This window comes from Tupaia chinensis, unplaced genomic scaffold (genome assembly GCF_000334495.1).
Source record: "Tupaia chinensis unplaced genomic scaffold, TupChi_1.0 Scaffold000147_1, whole genome shotgun sequence".
Classification (NCBI taxonomy): domain Eukaryota; kingdom Metazoa; phylum Chordata; class Mammalia; order Scandentia; family Tupaiidae; genus Tupaia; species Tupaia belangeri.
Genome location: NW_006159617.1, coordinates 6,711,418 through 6,729,598, shown reverse-complemented (window position 1 = coordinate 6,729,598; position 18,181 = coordinate 6,711,418). Strand labels below are relative to the sequence as shown.

General features: G+C 40.9%; 1 protein-coding gene across 4 annotated transcripts in view; it reads left to right on the top strand.

Moving 5' to 3' along the window:
* Positions 1–17,641, top strand: part of CEP78 (centrosomal protein 78) — a 51,994-nt gene extending 34,353 nt beyond the window's left edge. The window contains exons 12-19 of one of the 4 annotated variants that reach the window (XR_003548913.1): positions 171–248; positions 1,674–1,840; positions 2,713–2,884; positions 3,194–3,247; positions 4,043–4,301; positions 7,846–8,655; positions 11,639–11,893; positions 17,062–17,641. Coding sequence is in view for 3 of the 4 variants with exons in the window: in XM_006145484.3 (XP_006145546.1) it covers positions 171–248; positions 1,674–1,840; positions 2,713–2,884; positions 3,194–3,247; positions 4,043–4,603 (1,032 nt within the window). In the remaining variant the exon portion in view is untranslated. Of the gene's footprint in view, positions 1–170; positions 249–1,673; positions 1,841–2,712; positions 2,885–3,193; positions 3,248–4,042; positions 4,670–7,845; positions 8,656–11,638; positions 11,894–17,061 lie in introns of those variants that run through there. The other 3 variants (XM_006145485.3, XM_006145484.3, XM_006145486.3) reach the window with 3 other exon arrangements.
* The last annotated feature ends 540 nt before the right edge of the window (positions 17,642–18,181 follow it).

The following is an 18,181-nucleotide window of genomic DNA, read 5'->3' as shown; positions in this document are numbered from 1 at the left end:
AGTCGCTGTGGCTGGCACAGGTTGATACCACGTGTGATAGGACTTCATCTCCATATCTGAGACCACCTCTGGCTCTGCCCCTGAATACTTGGTGCGGTCTATAGCTGAAAGAGCTTTTGGGGATCATGTTGTGAACTAGTTATAATATTTATTCTGTTTCTTCATACTAGGAAAAACTGGAGCAATGCTTAAAGCAGTTGAAGGAGGAAAGAGTAATTAGGCTGAAGGCCGATAAACGAGTCAGCGAGGTAAATAAAGTTTTGCCCTATTTAAAAATTTTGTTTGAATTTGCTCTTAAGCCACACACAAGCACACACTTTATAAATTTAAAGTGGAAAAAATGTAATGTGTTGCAGATTGGTTGCACTAATGTTAACCTTTGTATTTATTTATGTTTAGTGGTTATATGCTTACATTCCAAAAATGTCAGTTTTTTAAAGTGTAAAAGTCATACTTTGTTGGGTTTTTTTTCCTGTGCTTTGATAGGCCTAAGCTTACGTTCATGGTGCTGTAATTGGAGAACGTAGTTGGGCTCGCACTGTATATAACACCATCAAAGCAGTGGTGCGACTGTCTCCTGAGAGTGCGTTAGGAAAAGGGATAGTGCGAGATAACGGAAACTGCTAGCAATGCAATGAAAGATTAAAGTCTAGCTATGAGGGTACATTACATTAATGTACATAATAGCAAGGCATATGCTAGAGAGTTCTATCTAAATTTATTATTATAAGGTGAAATGAAACAGGAATTTTTGAAAGCATATGCACTGGATTAGAGGACACTTACTCATCCAATAAATTTTGCACAAACTATGTAAGGTAAAAGGTATGTCATGAACAAAATGACCTTGCTGAAAATACTAGAGTCGGGCTTATATGTTGTCTTAGATGAATAGCTATCAAGGGGGTGGAGCATTCAGGGGGGTAAATATTTCCAAGAAGCCAAGTGTGGGGCAGTACCGGTGATCGCATGGTTAATGAATTGGGTGTGATGTAGGACTTCTTGCTCGTTAAGTATTAAGCCGTGCAGAATAATTCTAAACATTCAGTAGAATTGTGGAACGCTTTGTCCAGGTCAGATTCTATATTTCACCTTCTAATTTAAGGGAAACCTTAAGTGGCTAATTTCTAATATAGATTGAGCCTGTACAAATTCACCCAACTAGGGATCTGGATGGTGGCACAGCCATAAAATGCAATGTTCTGCAAGGCTTATGCACGAGAGGAGTCTGGGTGTGAGTGCAGAGGGCTCCAAGTGTTCCAGGTCATACATTGCCCTGCCCTGGGCCTGGCGTAAGCTGGGAGTGGATTGTGGTGTCAAGACCCTGTTGGAGTTCCTTCTCGCTGTGTCTTTCTCTTTCTCTCCCATTTTTTCTCTTTTGCTCATAGAAGAAATAAAGTAAAAAATTTTAACCAGTTAAAGTGTGATGTTTTTGAAAAATCATTAGTGAAACAATTTGGGGTCTATTTATGTACTAAAGAGTTATGTAGGGAATTTTGTCACGTGTCTCTAGATTTTGATTGCTATGTTATGTGGTCATTGTCTTCACTGATAGAGCATTAAATTAATTGCACTTTGAAACATTTGTGCTTATTTTTATACTTATAAACTGTTTCTTCTGTTGATGACACTGAGAGAAAATCATGTCACACATTTTCATTCTTCTTTTCTAGCTGGAACATGAAAATGCGCAGTTAAGAAACATTAATTTCTCTCTGTCTGAAGCCCTCCAAGCACAGTCAGCGACAAGCATGATCCTGGATGATGAAGGTGTTTTGGGCAGCATTGAGAATTCTTTTCAGAAGTTCCATGCTTTCTTGGATCTCCTTAAAGATGCTGGGTTAGTGCATTTCTCTCTATGGCATTCCTCCCTCCATGACTCTAATGGTAGTTTGCTGCGGAATTCGAGCAATTTTCATAGCTCCCTCAGCTATATTTAGTGTGTAATTATAAGTAATACCCATGATTTTTTTAATGGATAATTAAGAAGAAATGTAAAATGACAAACCTGCCCTACTAGAAGTCCATCAAAAGAGTAACCTGTAGCTAGAGTAATTGGTACGTATAATTCTTGGTAAAAGCTAAGTTAAAAGTAAGTAATTGAAAATACTCAGAAATGTATAGGAATTTTCCTGCAGTTTATTCATTTTGCTTGCTAAATAAGTTTGATAGTTATCTTTGCCCTAGATATTAACATTGTTACTTAATCTGCAGGGTAGATATAAATCAGTGATTTTCATCCAGAAATGATTTTGTGGGAAGAAGATACTGAAAGACAGAGTTGGAGATAGATCCTGTGATGTCTGTGGGTGATTGGGTTGGTGCTGGAGAGGAAGGAGCAGGTATCTTAGAGAGTGGAGGAACGTTGATAAGCTGTGTGTCTGGAGGTGAGAGGCATTAGGTACATGGTAGAAGGGACAGCTAGCAGCTGTTTAAAATGGAGTGGTAATATGCAAGGAAATAAGATCAGGCAGCGGTTCATACCTTATTGCAGGGCGAAGGAGTGTTTAAAGGATGGATGATCTGACATGGACCCAGAGCATGAATATGGGAAAGCTTGAGAAATTAGGAGAGAGAGGGGATTGTGATCTGTAGAAGGATATTAGCTCTTAAGATTTTAGAAGTATTTTATGCTTATAGGTATGGGGAAATCTAAGCCATTTTAATGTGATACTAATAACCTTTTTCTTTTCTTCCTCTCCTCTTCACCAGGCTTGGGCAGCTTGCCACAATGGCTGGTATTGATCAGTCAGATTTCCATTTATTAGGTCGTCCCCAGATGAATTCTACTGTCAGTAGTCCACCTAATGAAGAAAAGAAGGCGCTTGAAGAGGGAAAATCAGAGCCAAAGCAAAATACTCTAGAGCAAATGCAAAATATCCAAGTAAGTGGATAGAACAGAACTTAATGTTTATAAGAGAGATTAGCAGAAAGGGACTTGCTAAGTCAGAGAGAAAGTAGTAGCACTGTGTCTCTAGTAGTTCACATGCTTTGGAGCCAGAAGTTTCTTTGGGGTCCATTCCATATCTGAGATTAGTTTGTGGCCATTTCACGATACTGTTGTGAATTAGAAAACTGGAACTTCTTTTGAGAATTTATAATTTAAAGCAGATTATCCTATTAAAGAAATGAAAGAGAAAGTATTCCAAGTTTTAAATTTTGAAAATGTCTATTCTATTCGTATTTCATCTAGGTTTCTATTTGTATGCAGTCAGCTTACAGTGAAGGAACACTAATGAAGGTACAGGTACTGATGCAGATGGTTGATAACAATAAGCAACCCAGACGTGCCCGTCAGGCAGTATAAACACGCAGGCGGTCGCTGGTTCATGGGCGTGGGGGCAGGTGTGCCTGTGCAGGCGTCCCTGCTGCTTCTCCCCCTGCCTCACTTGGAGCCCCTTCCTCTCATCTCGGCCAATCTCAGACTCACCTTGGGAACTGACAGCTTCAGAATTCAGTCCAGTCACAAATTGGATGCTTCTGATATGTGCTTGGAGGATAAAAAAGAAACTAATTTTCTTAGGGAATAGGGTCTTATATCTTTTTAAATTTTTGCTGAAAGGTGCAGGCACTGGAAAGAGACAGAACATGAGAAAGCACCACCCCCATGGGGTATGATTGTGCCACAAAGCCTTCTTTCCCATTCTCCCCTTGGGATTTTGGGCACACATGCACATGTGCCCAGCATATTTTTCAAACCACCAGGTTTGGGACCCAGGTTTGGGACACACTGTTGGCCATGTGGGATCCATTTGCTTTAACCACCACGCTGATCTGGCTGGCTCTCATTTTTAATGAAGGTGCGGGAAATGGGTAATAATTACACAAAACATAAAAGTCTGAAAATATGGTAGACCTAGCCCCAGATATAACTAAGTTGGGAATCACTTGGCAAGATATAACTAGGAATAATTCCAGAAATCTGAGTAATCAACTAACTGTTGTAATAATAAAATCACACAGTAACACTGAAGTTTTGAACTCTACTTTTCAATGGTTGACTTTGTTCATTACTGAACTTCTGTTTTGTTTTTCCCTCCAGTTTCAGAAAATTACAGGTGATGCTAGAATTCCTTTGCCTCTCGACTCCTTCCCCATGCCAGTCTCTACTCAGGAGGCTGAAATAATTTCCAAAGACAACCTGGGAGGCCCAGCCACTGAGCCAGGACAGGAGTCCTTTGAAGGATTCATTGCCAAACCATGTTCTCCTTCAGCAGATGTAATTTCCGGGACCGGAAGTCAAAAAAAAGAGGAGTTGTCCAGAAATAGCAGATCATCCTCAGAGAAAATAACCAAAACAGGTGAATATACAAAAAAGCACTCTGCTAAGAAACAGCCTGGAAAGGACCTGAGTTCCTGCTCTGACTCTCCTGTAAACCGAAAAAGCAAAGGAATCAGGGAAAGTAACTCTTCCGTTAATGAGCCAATTAAAAGCGAGTCTTTGAAAAAATATATTTCTGTCAAGAAAGAAAGTAGAATAGTGACTGTTTCATCTAAGACGAATAAAAGTAAACTCAATCCACTAGAACTTTCTGAAAGTGATACGCTTGGATCGGATTTTGAATTTCAAGAAAGCATCCATTCTTTATCGCGCTCGACATAAGTCTTAATCTTACAAAATTATGTTTTGCCTTCAAATTTTAATAAATTTTCTTATGTTTTCATCATGGCAATGGTGTCTTAAAATACAGGATGAGAAAACCATTAAAAGGAATAGTTTTGTGCTTTCTGTTCCGATGATTATAAATATATTTTCCTTTGACACTTCGCACCATTCATTCAGCAAGTATTTACGGATTCTAATAGGCACAGTACCGTTCTGGTTGCTGTGGTTTTCAGCAGTGAACAAAGTGAAACCTTGACCCTCATGGGACTTACACTCTGTGGAGGGGAAAAAAAAATGACAGAGCAGGGTAAGGGGAATAGAAAGGGTCAGGGGTGAATGAATGGAATAGATTTTACCATTTGGTTAAAGGAAATTAAAATCACATGGCCAGAACTCATTGACATATCCTAATTTATAACCAAATCAGCAAACATGTGCCTACATATTTCACCATGCAGCCATATAAAGTAGGGAACCGTTATGCCCATTTAATTTTTTTAATTCATTTATTTATTTTAGAGAGATTTTTGCTGTAGGGTGAAGGTGCTTGACAGACAGGAGGTAAGAAATCATCCCCTGGGGAGATGGCCATGCCACATTCCCTTCTCCATTCTCCTTTTAGAATTTCAGGCATGTACGTACATATGCTCTCTGTGAGTTTCAAGCCTCTGGGTCTGGGACTTGAACTGTGGTTGGCCATGTGGGGGTCCAGTGACCTGACCATTATCCCACCTGCTGATCCCATGCCCATTTTATCGATGAGGAGTCAGGAAGCAGATTATGTGAATTCCACAAATTGCACAGCTGTAAATAGGTGGCAGAACTGGGATTTGAACCAAAACCCATGCTCCTAATCACTTAGTTATCCTGTTTCCCTCTTAAGCAAGAACTGGCTTAAGGGAGATACTATTAAGCAAAGAACAGCATAAGGAGAGAAGCTAATGACCCCTAGAAGTACGGAAGAATGGGACTATCAGAAGGCACATCTTTTCCCTACCACACCTGGGGAGTTTTCAGAGTAGGAAGGGTGTGAATATATCTCCGGATAAAATTACCCCTCTGTGGTGAAACATGCATAGGTAAGCCCTTTAGTACCGTCAGACTGACTTGAAAGTGAGATCAGAGAAAAGCTGGAGTATCAGATTCTTCTAGATGGCCCTGCCTGCTTTTCAGAAGGGCTAAGATAATACCCTGGCACTCACTTATCATGGATTGAGTGTTCTTAGAGTGAAATGAACCAGATGTCATCTTGGCCCTTTAATAGAGTGAGGGGGAAGACATGCAAGGGAGTGACTTACTACCAGATATTTCAGATGGGATACTGAGGGAATTCAGTGTTGAGGGAGGGAGACCTGAGGAACTAAGGAAGTTCCTATAAAGAGATTTCCGGACATCTAAAGGTTACCTAAAAAGAGGTCTTCTAAATACCTAAGCTAAGCGAAAAAATTAGTTAAATTTTCTCTATAAAGGTAGTGAATAAAGAGATGAGGGAATAGGATTCTCAGGATGGAGGAAGTAGCATAAGCGGAAGAGCCAGGAGTGTGAGTGTGGTGTACTTAGGGAACCACAAACACGAGTAGTTTATAGAGTTCCTGGAATCTCATCTGGCAGTAACAGAGGATGTTCATGGTCACAGCCGGGAGCATGAAAGCAGATCTTATAATCGGTAATTGTATGGGAGCTGGCTCTTAGGAAACGGTGAGCTAATGCATAGGGTAAATGATGTTCTCAGGTTTGCATGTTGCATCGTTAGCCTCAGTATGAAGGAGAGATTAAACAGCACAGAGATCAGTTTTCCACAGCCTTGGGACCATTGGACTTTGATGTTTAAATAGGACTTGTCCTACTTCCTCTCCTGTCCATATTGAAAGGGTTTTGTGAACAAACATAAGGGAGACTTTAGCTTAACTAAAATTAAACATTTATTTTTCTTTCCTAGAAGACTGTTCAGAGTTGCCTTGGACTAATGTTCATTCTGAATCTTTAAGATTAGCATGTGGGACTGGCCCCATAGCCTAGTGGTTAAGGGAGCTGGATCCCACATGGCTGACCACAGTTTGATCCCAGCCCTAGTGGCTTAAAAAACACGCTGAGTGTATTTGTACGTGTCCAAAACCCTGACAGGATGGAGAAATGGAGGAGAAGGGATTGTGGTGTGACCATTCCCTATTAGGGTGATGCTTGCTTTCTCCCTTTCCCTCTCTGTCTCTCCTGTGAGTGCATGTGCTTGTAGCAAAATGTTTTATAATAATAAATCAGGATGAGGGTTACATTATAAAATACATTAAAATGATTGTGTCTTGTTAGTGTTGGGGGATAAGATGGGAAGAATTAGAAGTTAAGTGAATATACCCAGTAGCCTCTGTTTTCCTTGACCACAGGTTTATGAAAGACAACACATACACATAGTTATAGTTTTAGAATTCTTTTATATTTTTCATATATATTATTAATCATTTGAAACTATTAATTATAAATGTGGATATTTTACTGCATAGGACACGGATTAGAACTCTTTGTTAAACTTTCTTTTCTATACCTAAAGCAATATCAACTGAAATAGAATATTTTCATTTGGGTTAGGGAAGGTGAGGACTGTGTGTTCTTTACTGAGCAATTACTGTATACCTTTACTGAGTGTTTACCAGTGTATGTAATCTGTATATAAACAAGATTCCTTTTTTTAACACAGTGTCAGATGTGAAACCGTAACGAGGAGCTTGCTCTCCTGCTTTCAATCCACCCATAATTGCTGATGGTCAAAAATTGCCTTTGCTTGCCTGTCTATTACTATGTCCAGGAATCAGTCAAATTCCAAATGGGTACTTACAGAATAACCCCTGGACCAGCCAGTGACCTGGTGGTTAAGGTAGCTAGATCCCATGTGGCCAACCTGACAACTATGCTGGGCACAGAAGCGTGTGCGCCCAGAATCCCGAAAGGGGGAAGAGATGGAGAAGAGACTGTGCTGTGACATTCTCCATTGGGAGGTGCTCTCTTACTTTCTCTCTTCCTTTGTCTCTGATCAGCGCATGTGTCCTCTGGTAAAATTAAAAACCAAGCGAACAAACAAAGACATAAAACAGAGTAATCCCTAATCTGAGAACAGTAAGACTTGGTTTTTCCAAGAATCAGAAAAATAGGAGATGATTGCATTTTTAAAAAATTCTGATTATAAACTACGTGTTGGAATATATGATTTAACAGAAGTGACTGAACACATGCTTTTACTCTTCCAGAATGCCATTGAAATGACTGGAGAAATATTAAACTAAAAATAATTTAATAGCAGAGTGGAGAACCAAAAAATGAACAGTGTGGAATTTCTAGAAGATAAAAAACAGTATTGAAGGACCAATTAATTAAAGAGTGGAGCAGTTAAGCCATTCCACTCATCTTTGCCACTGGGCTAAGAAAATGATCATCTGAAATGGGAGTTCTGACACACAAAATGCTGGGCGTGGTGAATGAGGGCATTATCCAAACAGCCACAAGGAGGAACTGAAGTTAAGGAACCCATACTCCCTTTCTGGCTGTCATGACCAGCCACTCCCCTTTATAATCGCTGGAGATGCCTCTAACCAGACTCGTGTTCACTGAAAGTCAACCAGAATTCTCATTTGGCTGAGGAAAAGCACTTCAGACGTTAAACTTATGACATCTTCTATAGATATGGACAGCCAAGAATCAGATTTGAAGAAAACCAGTAATGTAAAACGCACAAAATGAAAAGCTGTTCAAGAAAATAGTAGAAACAGAAGACATTTTAAAATTAATACAATTAAGATCTTCAGTGCATAAAGATATTGTATCCACAATGCATAGGATGTTGGGAAAAAATATTTAGAGTTTCTGGACATTAAAATTTTGACCATGAAAATGAAGCACTCAGAAGATGGACTGGAGGAGAAGATCTTGAGAGAATGGATTCAGTTGCAGCTTAAATTCATGAGATGGAAATGTGAGGGATCTCAATATGCTCTACGAAGGGACAAAATATAATACTAGTGACAGTAAGAATCCTAGGAGTACATAGTAATTGGCATATGGTAAGTACACAAATAATTGTTGAAGTAATGTCAAATTGGTATCAAGGTTTCCGTCAAATAGATTGCTTAGAAGGAATCTTTCTCCAAGAGTTACTAAGCAAACTGAACAATGAATTCATGAAAGAAGGTTTTTACTTCTTTTAAGAAGTATTTACTTTATTTGTTATTATTAATAATTTGACCAGAGAGAGCGAGAAAGGGAAAGGGAGAAAACAAGCCACCAGGTCCAGCACTCAAACTGTGGTGGGCCATATGGGAGTCCAGCACCTTAACCACTGTGTCACCTGCCAGCCCCAAAAGAAGGTTTTTAAATAAAAGAAACTGATGAACAAAGGTACCAGAAAAACTTCTCTTGTTTTGTGACCTACCAATCCACTTTGTAATCATCAAAAGTGCCTATAGTCAGAAAAAGTCTAAATGGTAATGTGTACATGAAAAGTCCAATTAAAATTCTAAATTTTAACATGATTAGAGGCAAGACTGAAAATAGAAGGCGGAGATACATTCAGGATTTTGTTCAAGGGAAGGATACAATAGATCATGTGTTTAGTTGTTTGGGCAGGGTGTTGTTTGTTTGTTTGTTTTTAATTTGCTAAAGAGTGTGTGCTCTTTCAGAGAGAGACAGGGAGAGGGGGAAAGTAAAGCATCCTTCATAGACGATGCCCACATCACAATCCCTTCTGCAGTTCTCCTTTCAGAATCTTTGGGCATGCAACCACACGTTCCCAGTGTGTTTCTCAAGCAGCCAGGTCTGGGTCTGAAATGACAACTGGCCATGTGGGATCTAGATACCTTAACCACCAGCCACTGGCTTGCCATAGGAAGTATTTAATTTCAGGTTTTGATAAAAAAATAAATATATTTAAAGTTAAGGGTATAACTAAGGGTAGGTTAGGTGATACTACAATAACAATCCCAATCTTTTTTAAAAAGAATTATTATTATTACTTTTTAATTCGATAGGACACATGCGCTCAAGCAGAGAGAAAGAAAGTGAGAGAGCAAGCCACCAAGTCTGGGATTCGAACTATGATCAGTCAAGTGGGAGTCCAGCACATTAATCACCATGCCATCTACTGGCCCCAACAATCCCAATTGTTTTTTGTTGTTGTTTTGTTTTTGTTTTTTTTGAGACGTTTTCGCTATAGGGCACGTGTGCTCGCCAGACAGAGACAGACAGAGAGACAGAAAGTGAGAAATCACCCCCCAGAGTGGATGGTCACGCCGCAATCCCTTCTCCTCCATTCTCCTCTCGGGATCTTGGGCACACATGCACACGCGCCCGGCATGAGTTTTAAACCACCGGGTCTGGGACGCGAACTGCGGTCAACTACGTGGGAGTCCAGTGACATAGTCATTACGCTAACTGCTGGTTCCCAATCCCAATTGTTTTAAGAAAATAATTATCCATTCAATGTTATTTATCATTTTTTAATTTGCTACAGAACACATGTGTTCACCAGAAAGCACCCAAGTCACCAGTCCTGGGTCTTTAACTGCAGTCAGCCATATGGGAGTTCAGTACATTAACCAGCACGCCACCTGCTGGTCCCAATAATCCCAATCTTTTTTTTAAGAGAGATTTTTGCTATAGGGTGTGAGTGTTTGTCAGAGAGACAGAAAGCAAGAAATCACCCTCCAGGGTGGTATGGCCATGCTGCAATCCTCCATTCTCCTCTCGAGATTTTGGACATGCACACACATGCATCCGGTGTGAGTTTTAAGCTGCCAGATCCAGGACTCAAATCACCGTTGACTACATGGGAGGCCAGTGAAGTAACCATTTCACCATCTGCTGGTCACTACAGTCCCAATCTTAATGATTGATGACAACGTAGGTTTATTTGTGCTCATGCTATGTATATGCCTTTGACAGATTGCCTAGAGTCCTTACTCTGTCATCCACACTCGGGGGGTCAAGCTGGCAGAGTATCACTGGAACATCACTGGTTGTGGTGTCTGAGGAAAGAAAGAGTAGCCAAACATCAATTCTTTCGTGTGATGCAGCATGTGCTAGGACTTAAAGTTTCTGCCTAGATGTAACATACGTCATTTCTGCTCACATTTAATTGACCAAAGAAAGTCACATGTCCATGACTGAGTTCAACAGAGCAGGGAGGTTCAGACTTGCCACGTGCTGAGAGGACAAAGAGAACCAAATGTATGTCATTCATTTCAATAGCTTCCAAGCTCCAGGAAGGAGAATGGAATTTTAAAATCCAGCAAGAGGCAAGGGAAAAAAAAATTATATAAAGGACAAATTAAAAAACCTCTCGAGATCTTAAGACTAAGTTCTTTCCTCATAGTAAGTGAAGATAAATTAATCTGGAATCCTTAAGGCTGAGTAGAAACACAAAAGACCACTACATTCTATTTGCAAAAAAAAAAAAAAAAGAATCTGAAACACTATAGTAGTTTATAAGGAGAAGGTAAAAAAGATACCAGGCAAAAGCTAACTGAAGTAGATGTGGCTGTATTAACTTCAGACTAAACAGAACCAAAGGTGAAAACCGTTAAGTAGGGCAAACATTTCTTTTTGGCTAATAAGAGGTGTTGCAGAGAGATTTTTTTTTTTAGATGTACATGTAACTTTAAAACTTTGCTTCAAAATAATAGGATAAAATTTAGAAATACAAGGAGAAATGTACAGACCAACTACAGTATAATGAGAGATTTCAACACTTCTCTTTCAAATCAGCAGATCTATCAGTATGCATTTATTAGAATAGTTAAAATCTAAAAAAGGAAATGCCAAGTATTGATGAGTATGCAGAGCAATCAAAATTCTCATAGTTGGTGAGAATGCAGAATTTTCGGTCACTAAACAGGGTTTGGTGATTTCTTTAAATGTTAAACATACACATACCCGATGGCCCAGCAACCCTGCTCCTGGTTTCTCCAGACAAATGGAAACATCACTCAGAACGTGCACATGGATGTTCATAGGGGCTCTATTCGTAATCACCATTATGCCTTCCAACAGGTGACTGTATGGATGATAGCGGTGTGTCCATTGGACGGAATATTATTGGATGATAAGGAATACATTCATACGCGCAACAACTTGGCTGAATCTCTAGAATCATCTGCTGCAGGAAAGAAACTAGTCTCGGTCCTGCACTCACTGCTCACCTGAAGCTGGATCCCACATGGTGACTGAAATCCCCAGACCAATCAACCTGAAATGTGCTGGCACAAGCATAAGTGCCCAGGCTGCCAGAGGCTGGAGGACTGCTAGGTGGGTCGTGGTGTGACCAAACCCTGTGGAGAGTGCTCCTCTCCCTCTCCCTCTCTCTTTCATGCATGCACACACATTCTGTCATGAATAGCGAAATATATTTTAAATATAAAATAAGTTTTGATCAGTAGAAGATTTTTAAAAACTAGTAAATGACTAACCTTTGAGGGAATAATTTAAAAAACAAGATGTAATAATAATAATAAAAACTCCTAGTATTAGGAATAATTTTAAGGTGACATGGTGGTTGGGGCACAGGACACTCTCACATGCCCGACCACAGTTTGAGTGCTAGACCTGGTGGCTTGCTTTCTTGCTTTCCCTCTCTCTCTCTGGTCAAATTAAAATAAACGAATGAATAAATTAAATAAATAATTTTTAGAAAAAAGAAGGAATCATTTTAGAAGGATAACTACAAATAGAACAGAGATCATTTTATTTATTTCTTCCATGAGCAAGAGAGACAGTCACCCCTAACGAGGTCTCCAGGCCATAGTCCACCCACAGCTTTAGCCAGAGGTGGGGGAGGTGAGAAAGCACCCCCTGGGAGGATGACCATGCTACGCAATTCCTTCTCTCGGGACTTTGGGCACACGTGGCCAGCATATTTTTCAAGCTACCAGGTCTGGAAGTCAACCATATGGGATCCGGCCACCTTAACCACCATAACACCCAGCTGGCCCTAGATTCCCCTTTATAAACCCCTTTTGTGGAGCCAGCTGGTGGTGCCGCAGTAGCACACTGCTCCGTGTTGCCGGACCCACATGAGAAGGTCTCAGGTCTGTGTCCTGAGGTCTAGTACACTCACTGGGTGCACACGACCCAGGCTGGCTAAGGCTCAGTGCAGTGTGGCATGGAGAACTTACTTGGGGTTTCTGTCTCTCATGAGAGAAATGAAACTTCTAAAAAGAAGCTGGATTTTAAAAATTAAAAAAAAAAAAAAAATCCTTTCATAGGCCAGCAGGTGGTGTGGTGGTTCTGGTGGTGGGATCTTACATGGCTGATGGCACGGTTCAAATCCCAGACCTAGCAGCTTCAAAAACACGCCAGTGTGTGTGCATGTGTGCCCCAAATTTCAAGAGAATGGCGGAGAAGGGATTGCAGAAAAACCCCTGAGGGTGATTTCTCACTTTTCCTCTCTCTGTGTTTCTCTCCTACAAGCACATCCACCCTCTAGTAAACAAAAACTGTGATGCTGAAAGTCTTAATTTCATATTGACACATCTATCTGAGAATTTTTAAATTTAATTTGTCAAAAAGCTAAAAAAAAGAAAACAAAAATAAAAAACAAGACATTGCCCCATGACTTCAGGACCTCATTGGTATGCCCTGCTGCTCACAGGGCACAGACAGTAAGATGGGGGATAAAAGGGCTTTGCCTGATGTTTTCTTAGTACTGTTTGCAAATTTTAGACCAGTGTAAATTTTAAAAGCAAACAGAAATGGGTAGAAACAGGTAGTTTAGAAATAGATAAGGTCACCTCCTATAGATTACATAATTATTAACTTTGTTCCTGACAGCCTAATTGGTTTATTTAACGTCTTACAAAAGTAGTTCTCTAAGTCCTTGAAAGGTGGAGCTGGCTTTTACCTCTTTCAGAAAAACAAAAACACTCCACAAACTCTTAAAGCTAGATAACCTTATCATGTCTTAAATGATAAAGTTTGGGTAGGGTTTTTAAAAGAGTCAGATCAATTTGTGAAATAGCTCTGATTTCTTTATACCGGAGTCAGACTTTACCCGAACCTTTCATAAGAGCTGAACGTCTTGTATACCGGCTAGGAGACACTTCCATGTCATTATTGTGGGTCTTGCAGACCCATAAAGTAAATGTGTTATCTTTATTTTTAAGAAGAAATGAAGCCTAAGAGGGATGGATTAACTTGTTTAGGGGACTTCAAGTAGCACAAAGTAGAAGCAGGATTTGGCTCCCAAACCTGTTTTCTTTCTACTTGGTGTGGCCTTTTGCATTCACACCAGCACAAATATTTATTCCACAAATATTTATTGTCATTAACTGTCATGAAAGAACAGACCTGCATACCAGTGAGGCACAGCATCCGGTCAGAAGCTGGTCCAAGCGGTGCTGCTGCTGCTGATTAAGTGAACTGCCGGTTGCTTGTAGGATGAGTGACTGGCTAGACAGTGACTGGGAAGTGATGAGACGTTTCCCTTGATTTTCTGTGCCTGGTGGGCGCGTGGCTTTGTATGGCTTTCTGTAGTTGTCCTCTTCCCCAGTTAATACAACTGTAAGTTTACATTGGCTAATGTCTCAGAATGTTTTGGTCCAGTTTTCAATTACATTCATTTATTTTTTTAAAAAATCCATATTAAGGGATCAGAAGATGGCATAGCGGTTATGTCATTGGACTCCTACATAGTCAACCGCAGTTTGTATCCTGAACTCAGCGGCTTAAAACTCACACCAGGCACATATGCATGCATGCCCCAAATCCCAAGAGTAGAATAAGAGAGAAGGCATTGCAGTGTAGCCATCACCTCTGGGAGGGGGGTGATTTTTCACTTTCTCTCTCTGTCTCTCCAGCAAGTGAATGCATCCTATAGCAAAAATCTCTCAAAAAAAAATAAATAATACTAAAATATTTTCAATAACTTTTCTAAAATCACCCCATCTTAGTCAAAGTAAAGCGCTTGGTCTTTAAGGCTCAGATTTAGAATACAGTAGATAAGTTACAGTCTAGTGTCTTCTCTCACTAAGAGGAATAGACTTACCATGAATCTTTTGCTGGAGGTTAACATTTTAGACCTTTAAGCTAAAATAGAAATTCATACCTGAGACCCTTGGTTGCCTGTGGTTTTGCAATGCCTTTCAAGTGACCTTATTTTAAGAGGATGACAGGGACCAGGTGGTGGTGCAGTGCTGATGTGGCCGAACACACATGACAGAGTTCCTAGGCTTGTGAGCCAGAACCCACCTGAGCACACCAGGCATGCACCTGTGATCCAGGCCAGCTGAGGCAGGGAGTGGTCTGCAGCCTGCTGATCCTACTGGGGTGGGGGGGCATGTCTCTATCTCTAGAAATAAACTTTTATAAAGGCAAATAAGGGACCAGCAGATGGCAAAATGGTTACATTGCTTAACTTTCATGAACTTTCACAGTTCGAGTCTTGGACCCAGTGGCTTAGAACTCAAGCAGGGCACATGTGCATGCATGCTCAAAATCCTGAGAGGAGAATGGGAGGGCAGGCACTGTGGCATGGCCATCCTACCCCGGGGGGAAGGGTGATTTTTCTCTTTTGTTTTCTCTGGTGAGTGCATGTGCCTTGTAACAAAAATAAAATCTCTCTTAAAAAAAAAGGCAAATAAAAAATAAAAATATAAAAATAAAAATGGAAACTTAACACAAGCCTGAGTTATCTCCACAATTTACAAAGATTATAATCATTTAGGGGTTTTCCATGTTTGGTCCATTTGAGACCCCTGGTTCTCTTCCATTGCAAATCCAGGAAAATGCATTCTTTTTCTTTGACTCTCACAATACAGATCACTTCTGTGTTTCCAAAACATCTGAGATTTCTCCCACCAACAAGCAAGCAGTCAGTTTCTTCAGTGGATGCCAACTGGGGTCTTCTAATCCATCTCAGTTCTCACACTATCTGCCTGGTGATAATGCTGGATCCTGCAGATTGAGGGCTGGAGCCCTGTCATGCACACACACTAAACACCAGTGGCAGGTCTACACCTCCAGCACTTATGACCAACTAGCTAGAAATTGGGGTTCCCATGAACCTTTTTTCTCCTTGAGTTTGATTAATTTGCTAGAGTAGCTCAGAGCTCAGGAAAATATGGTTATTGGTTCATTATAAAGGATTTTTTTTCTTTTAATTGCCAGAGGAATTGTGTGCTCTTGAGAGAGAGAGAGAAAAAAAGCATCCCCACCAGTAGAACATGGTCATACTGACATCCCTTCTTGTCCATTTCTCCACACTTTTGGGATTTGGGGCACCCAAGCTTGTGCCCAGCATGCTTTTCCAGTCTGGCCCAGAATTAAAACTGCGATTGGCCATATGAGATCTGGCTCTCTTAACCTCTCCACTGTGGGGCCGACCCTAAAGGATATTTTATAAGATAAAGAAAGGTCTAAAGGATATTTTATGAGATAACAGTTCTACCGAATCTTAAGAGAGACCCTAGAGAAACTTTTTCATTGTGTAGAAAATAATCTTTAATTTATCTTTCTTGGGCCATTTTAGTAGTTGCCTTTTTGGTCCTCTATAATGTCATTTCTTCTCAATCCATGCACTGCAGCCAGAGTGCTTTAAAAAAATAAAGTGAGGGGCTGGTAGGTAGCATGGTGGTTAAAAGTGCTGGATTCCCACATGGTCGATCATGGTTCAAGTCCTGGACCTGTTGGTTGCTTTCTCACTTTCCCTCTCTCTCTAATCAAACTGGAAAATAATAATAATAAATAAAGTTAAATAAAATAATTCTTAAAAAAAGTTCAAAAAGGGACCAGCAGATGGTGGATGGTGTAATGGGTATGTCGCTAGACTCCCATGTAGTCAACTGGGGTTCAAGTCCCGGACCTGGTGGCTTAAACTCACGCCGGGCACATGTGCGTGCATGCCCAAGATCCCAAGACGAGAATGGAGGAGAAAGGATTGCAGTGTGGCATCCTCCCTGCAGGGTGATTTCTTGCTTTCTGTCTCTCTGTCCCTCTCTTTCTCTCTGGTGAGTGCCCTGTAACAAAAACTTCTCTAAAAAAAAAAAAAAAAAGTATACTTCTTTCTTCTAAGAGAGAGTGAGGCAGGAGAAAGTTAGCCAATGGAAGTGGGTAAGGGGGCTGGAGCGTTTGCCCATGTGGCTAGATAGGAAAACTGATCAAAGCAGAAAACTCCCTGCCCCAGGTAATGTAGACAGGAGACTCACAGGGTCTTAGCTGACTAAGCCAATGAGAAATCCATGGGCCCAGCCACATTTGATAGAAGCAGTGAGATGAGAACAGTCAGGGGGCCCAGCCAATGATCAACCGACATGACCTAGATTAAAAAATAATAAACCTTGCGGAATGTGGCTGCCGGGGCCGCCTGAGCCACCCTTTCTCCATCCACTCGGGCCTGCACCTACCTCTCAGGAGTGTACTTTCACTTTTATTTAATAAACTACTTTTCCTTTTGCTGTTTGTGTGTTTCATTCCATTTTTAGTCCAAAACACCAGGAGTCTGGGTATCATCACAGAAGCCATCCTTCAACAGGAAGTGGATAAAGAGAGGCACAGGGCACAGCGTGTGAGATGGCATGTGGGGCTGCCGTGCCCTCCCTGGGTGCATCCTCCACCGGGAACCTCCACAGAACAGGTTCCGCTCTCAGGAGCCTCTCCGACTCCCGTCCCTTGGTGTTTGTGGAGACTTCACTGCACAGATATAAGTGCGAATAGACTAGGAGGAAAAGCCAGCGAGGCCTGGCTATTCAAGTTCTTTGTCTCGGTGGGGCCTTCTCCACACACCATGAAAAGCACCTTCATCTCTTCAGAGACTTCAGAGTTCCATGTGGAAGAGGCAAGGCGTTGGCCAGAGCTGGGAACGTCTTACACGGAAAAGGGCAGAGATGCTTCCTTAGAGGTGGATTTACATGTTTAAAAATTATTTTTATTGCAATTTCTCATTTTCATACTATAGTTGTACATCTTGTGGGGTACAGTGTGTTTTTCCAAGCACGTATACAGGACTGGCCCTGTATCCTGATGGTTATAAGAGCCAGACCCTACATTGCTGACTGTGGTTTGAACCCCATCCTCGGTACTGGGTATGTGTGCATGCCCCAAATCCTGAACGGAGGAGAAATGGAGGAAAAAGGATTGCGGCATGTTCGTGTCCCATTGCAGGGTGCTTTCTCCCTCCCTCTCTCTCTCTGTATCTTTCTCTAGTCAAATTAAAATAATAAAAAAATAAATAAATAAATAAATAAAATGGAAAAAAAAACGAAAAAATCCATGTATACAATGTGTAATCATCAAATCAGGGCAATAAACATATCTGCCATCTCAAACATTTATCATTTGTGTTGTACACATTTGAAGTCTGCTCACATGGTTATTTTGAAATGTACATGGAGGTGGGTTTACTTCTTATGATTTTGAGAAACAGGAGCTTCCGAAGAGTGCTACCCCCACAGGAACACAGGCCCCAGTCAGTCTTGGACATCTGCCAAGTTCAGGAGGTTTCCAGGGCCCCAGCAGCAGGACGGATCTCTGGATTTCTCCCCGTTTAATTCAAAAGTCATGGACTCCCGACAACTGGCCAAGAGGTGGACACCCTGGAGAGCC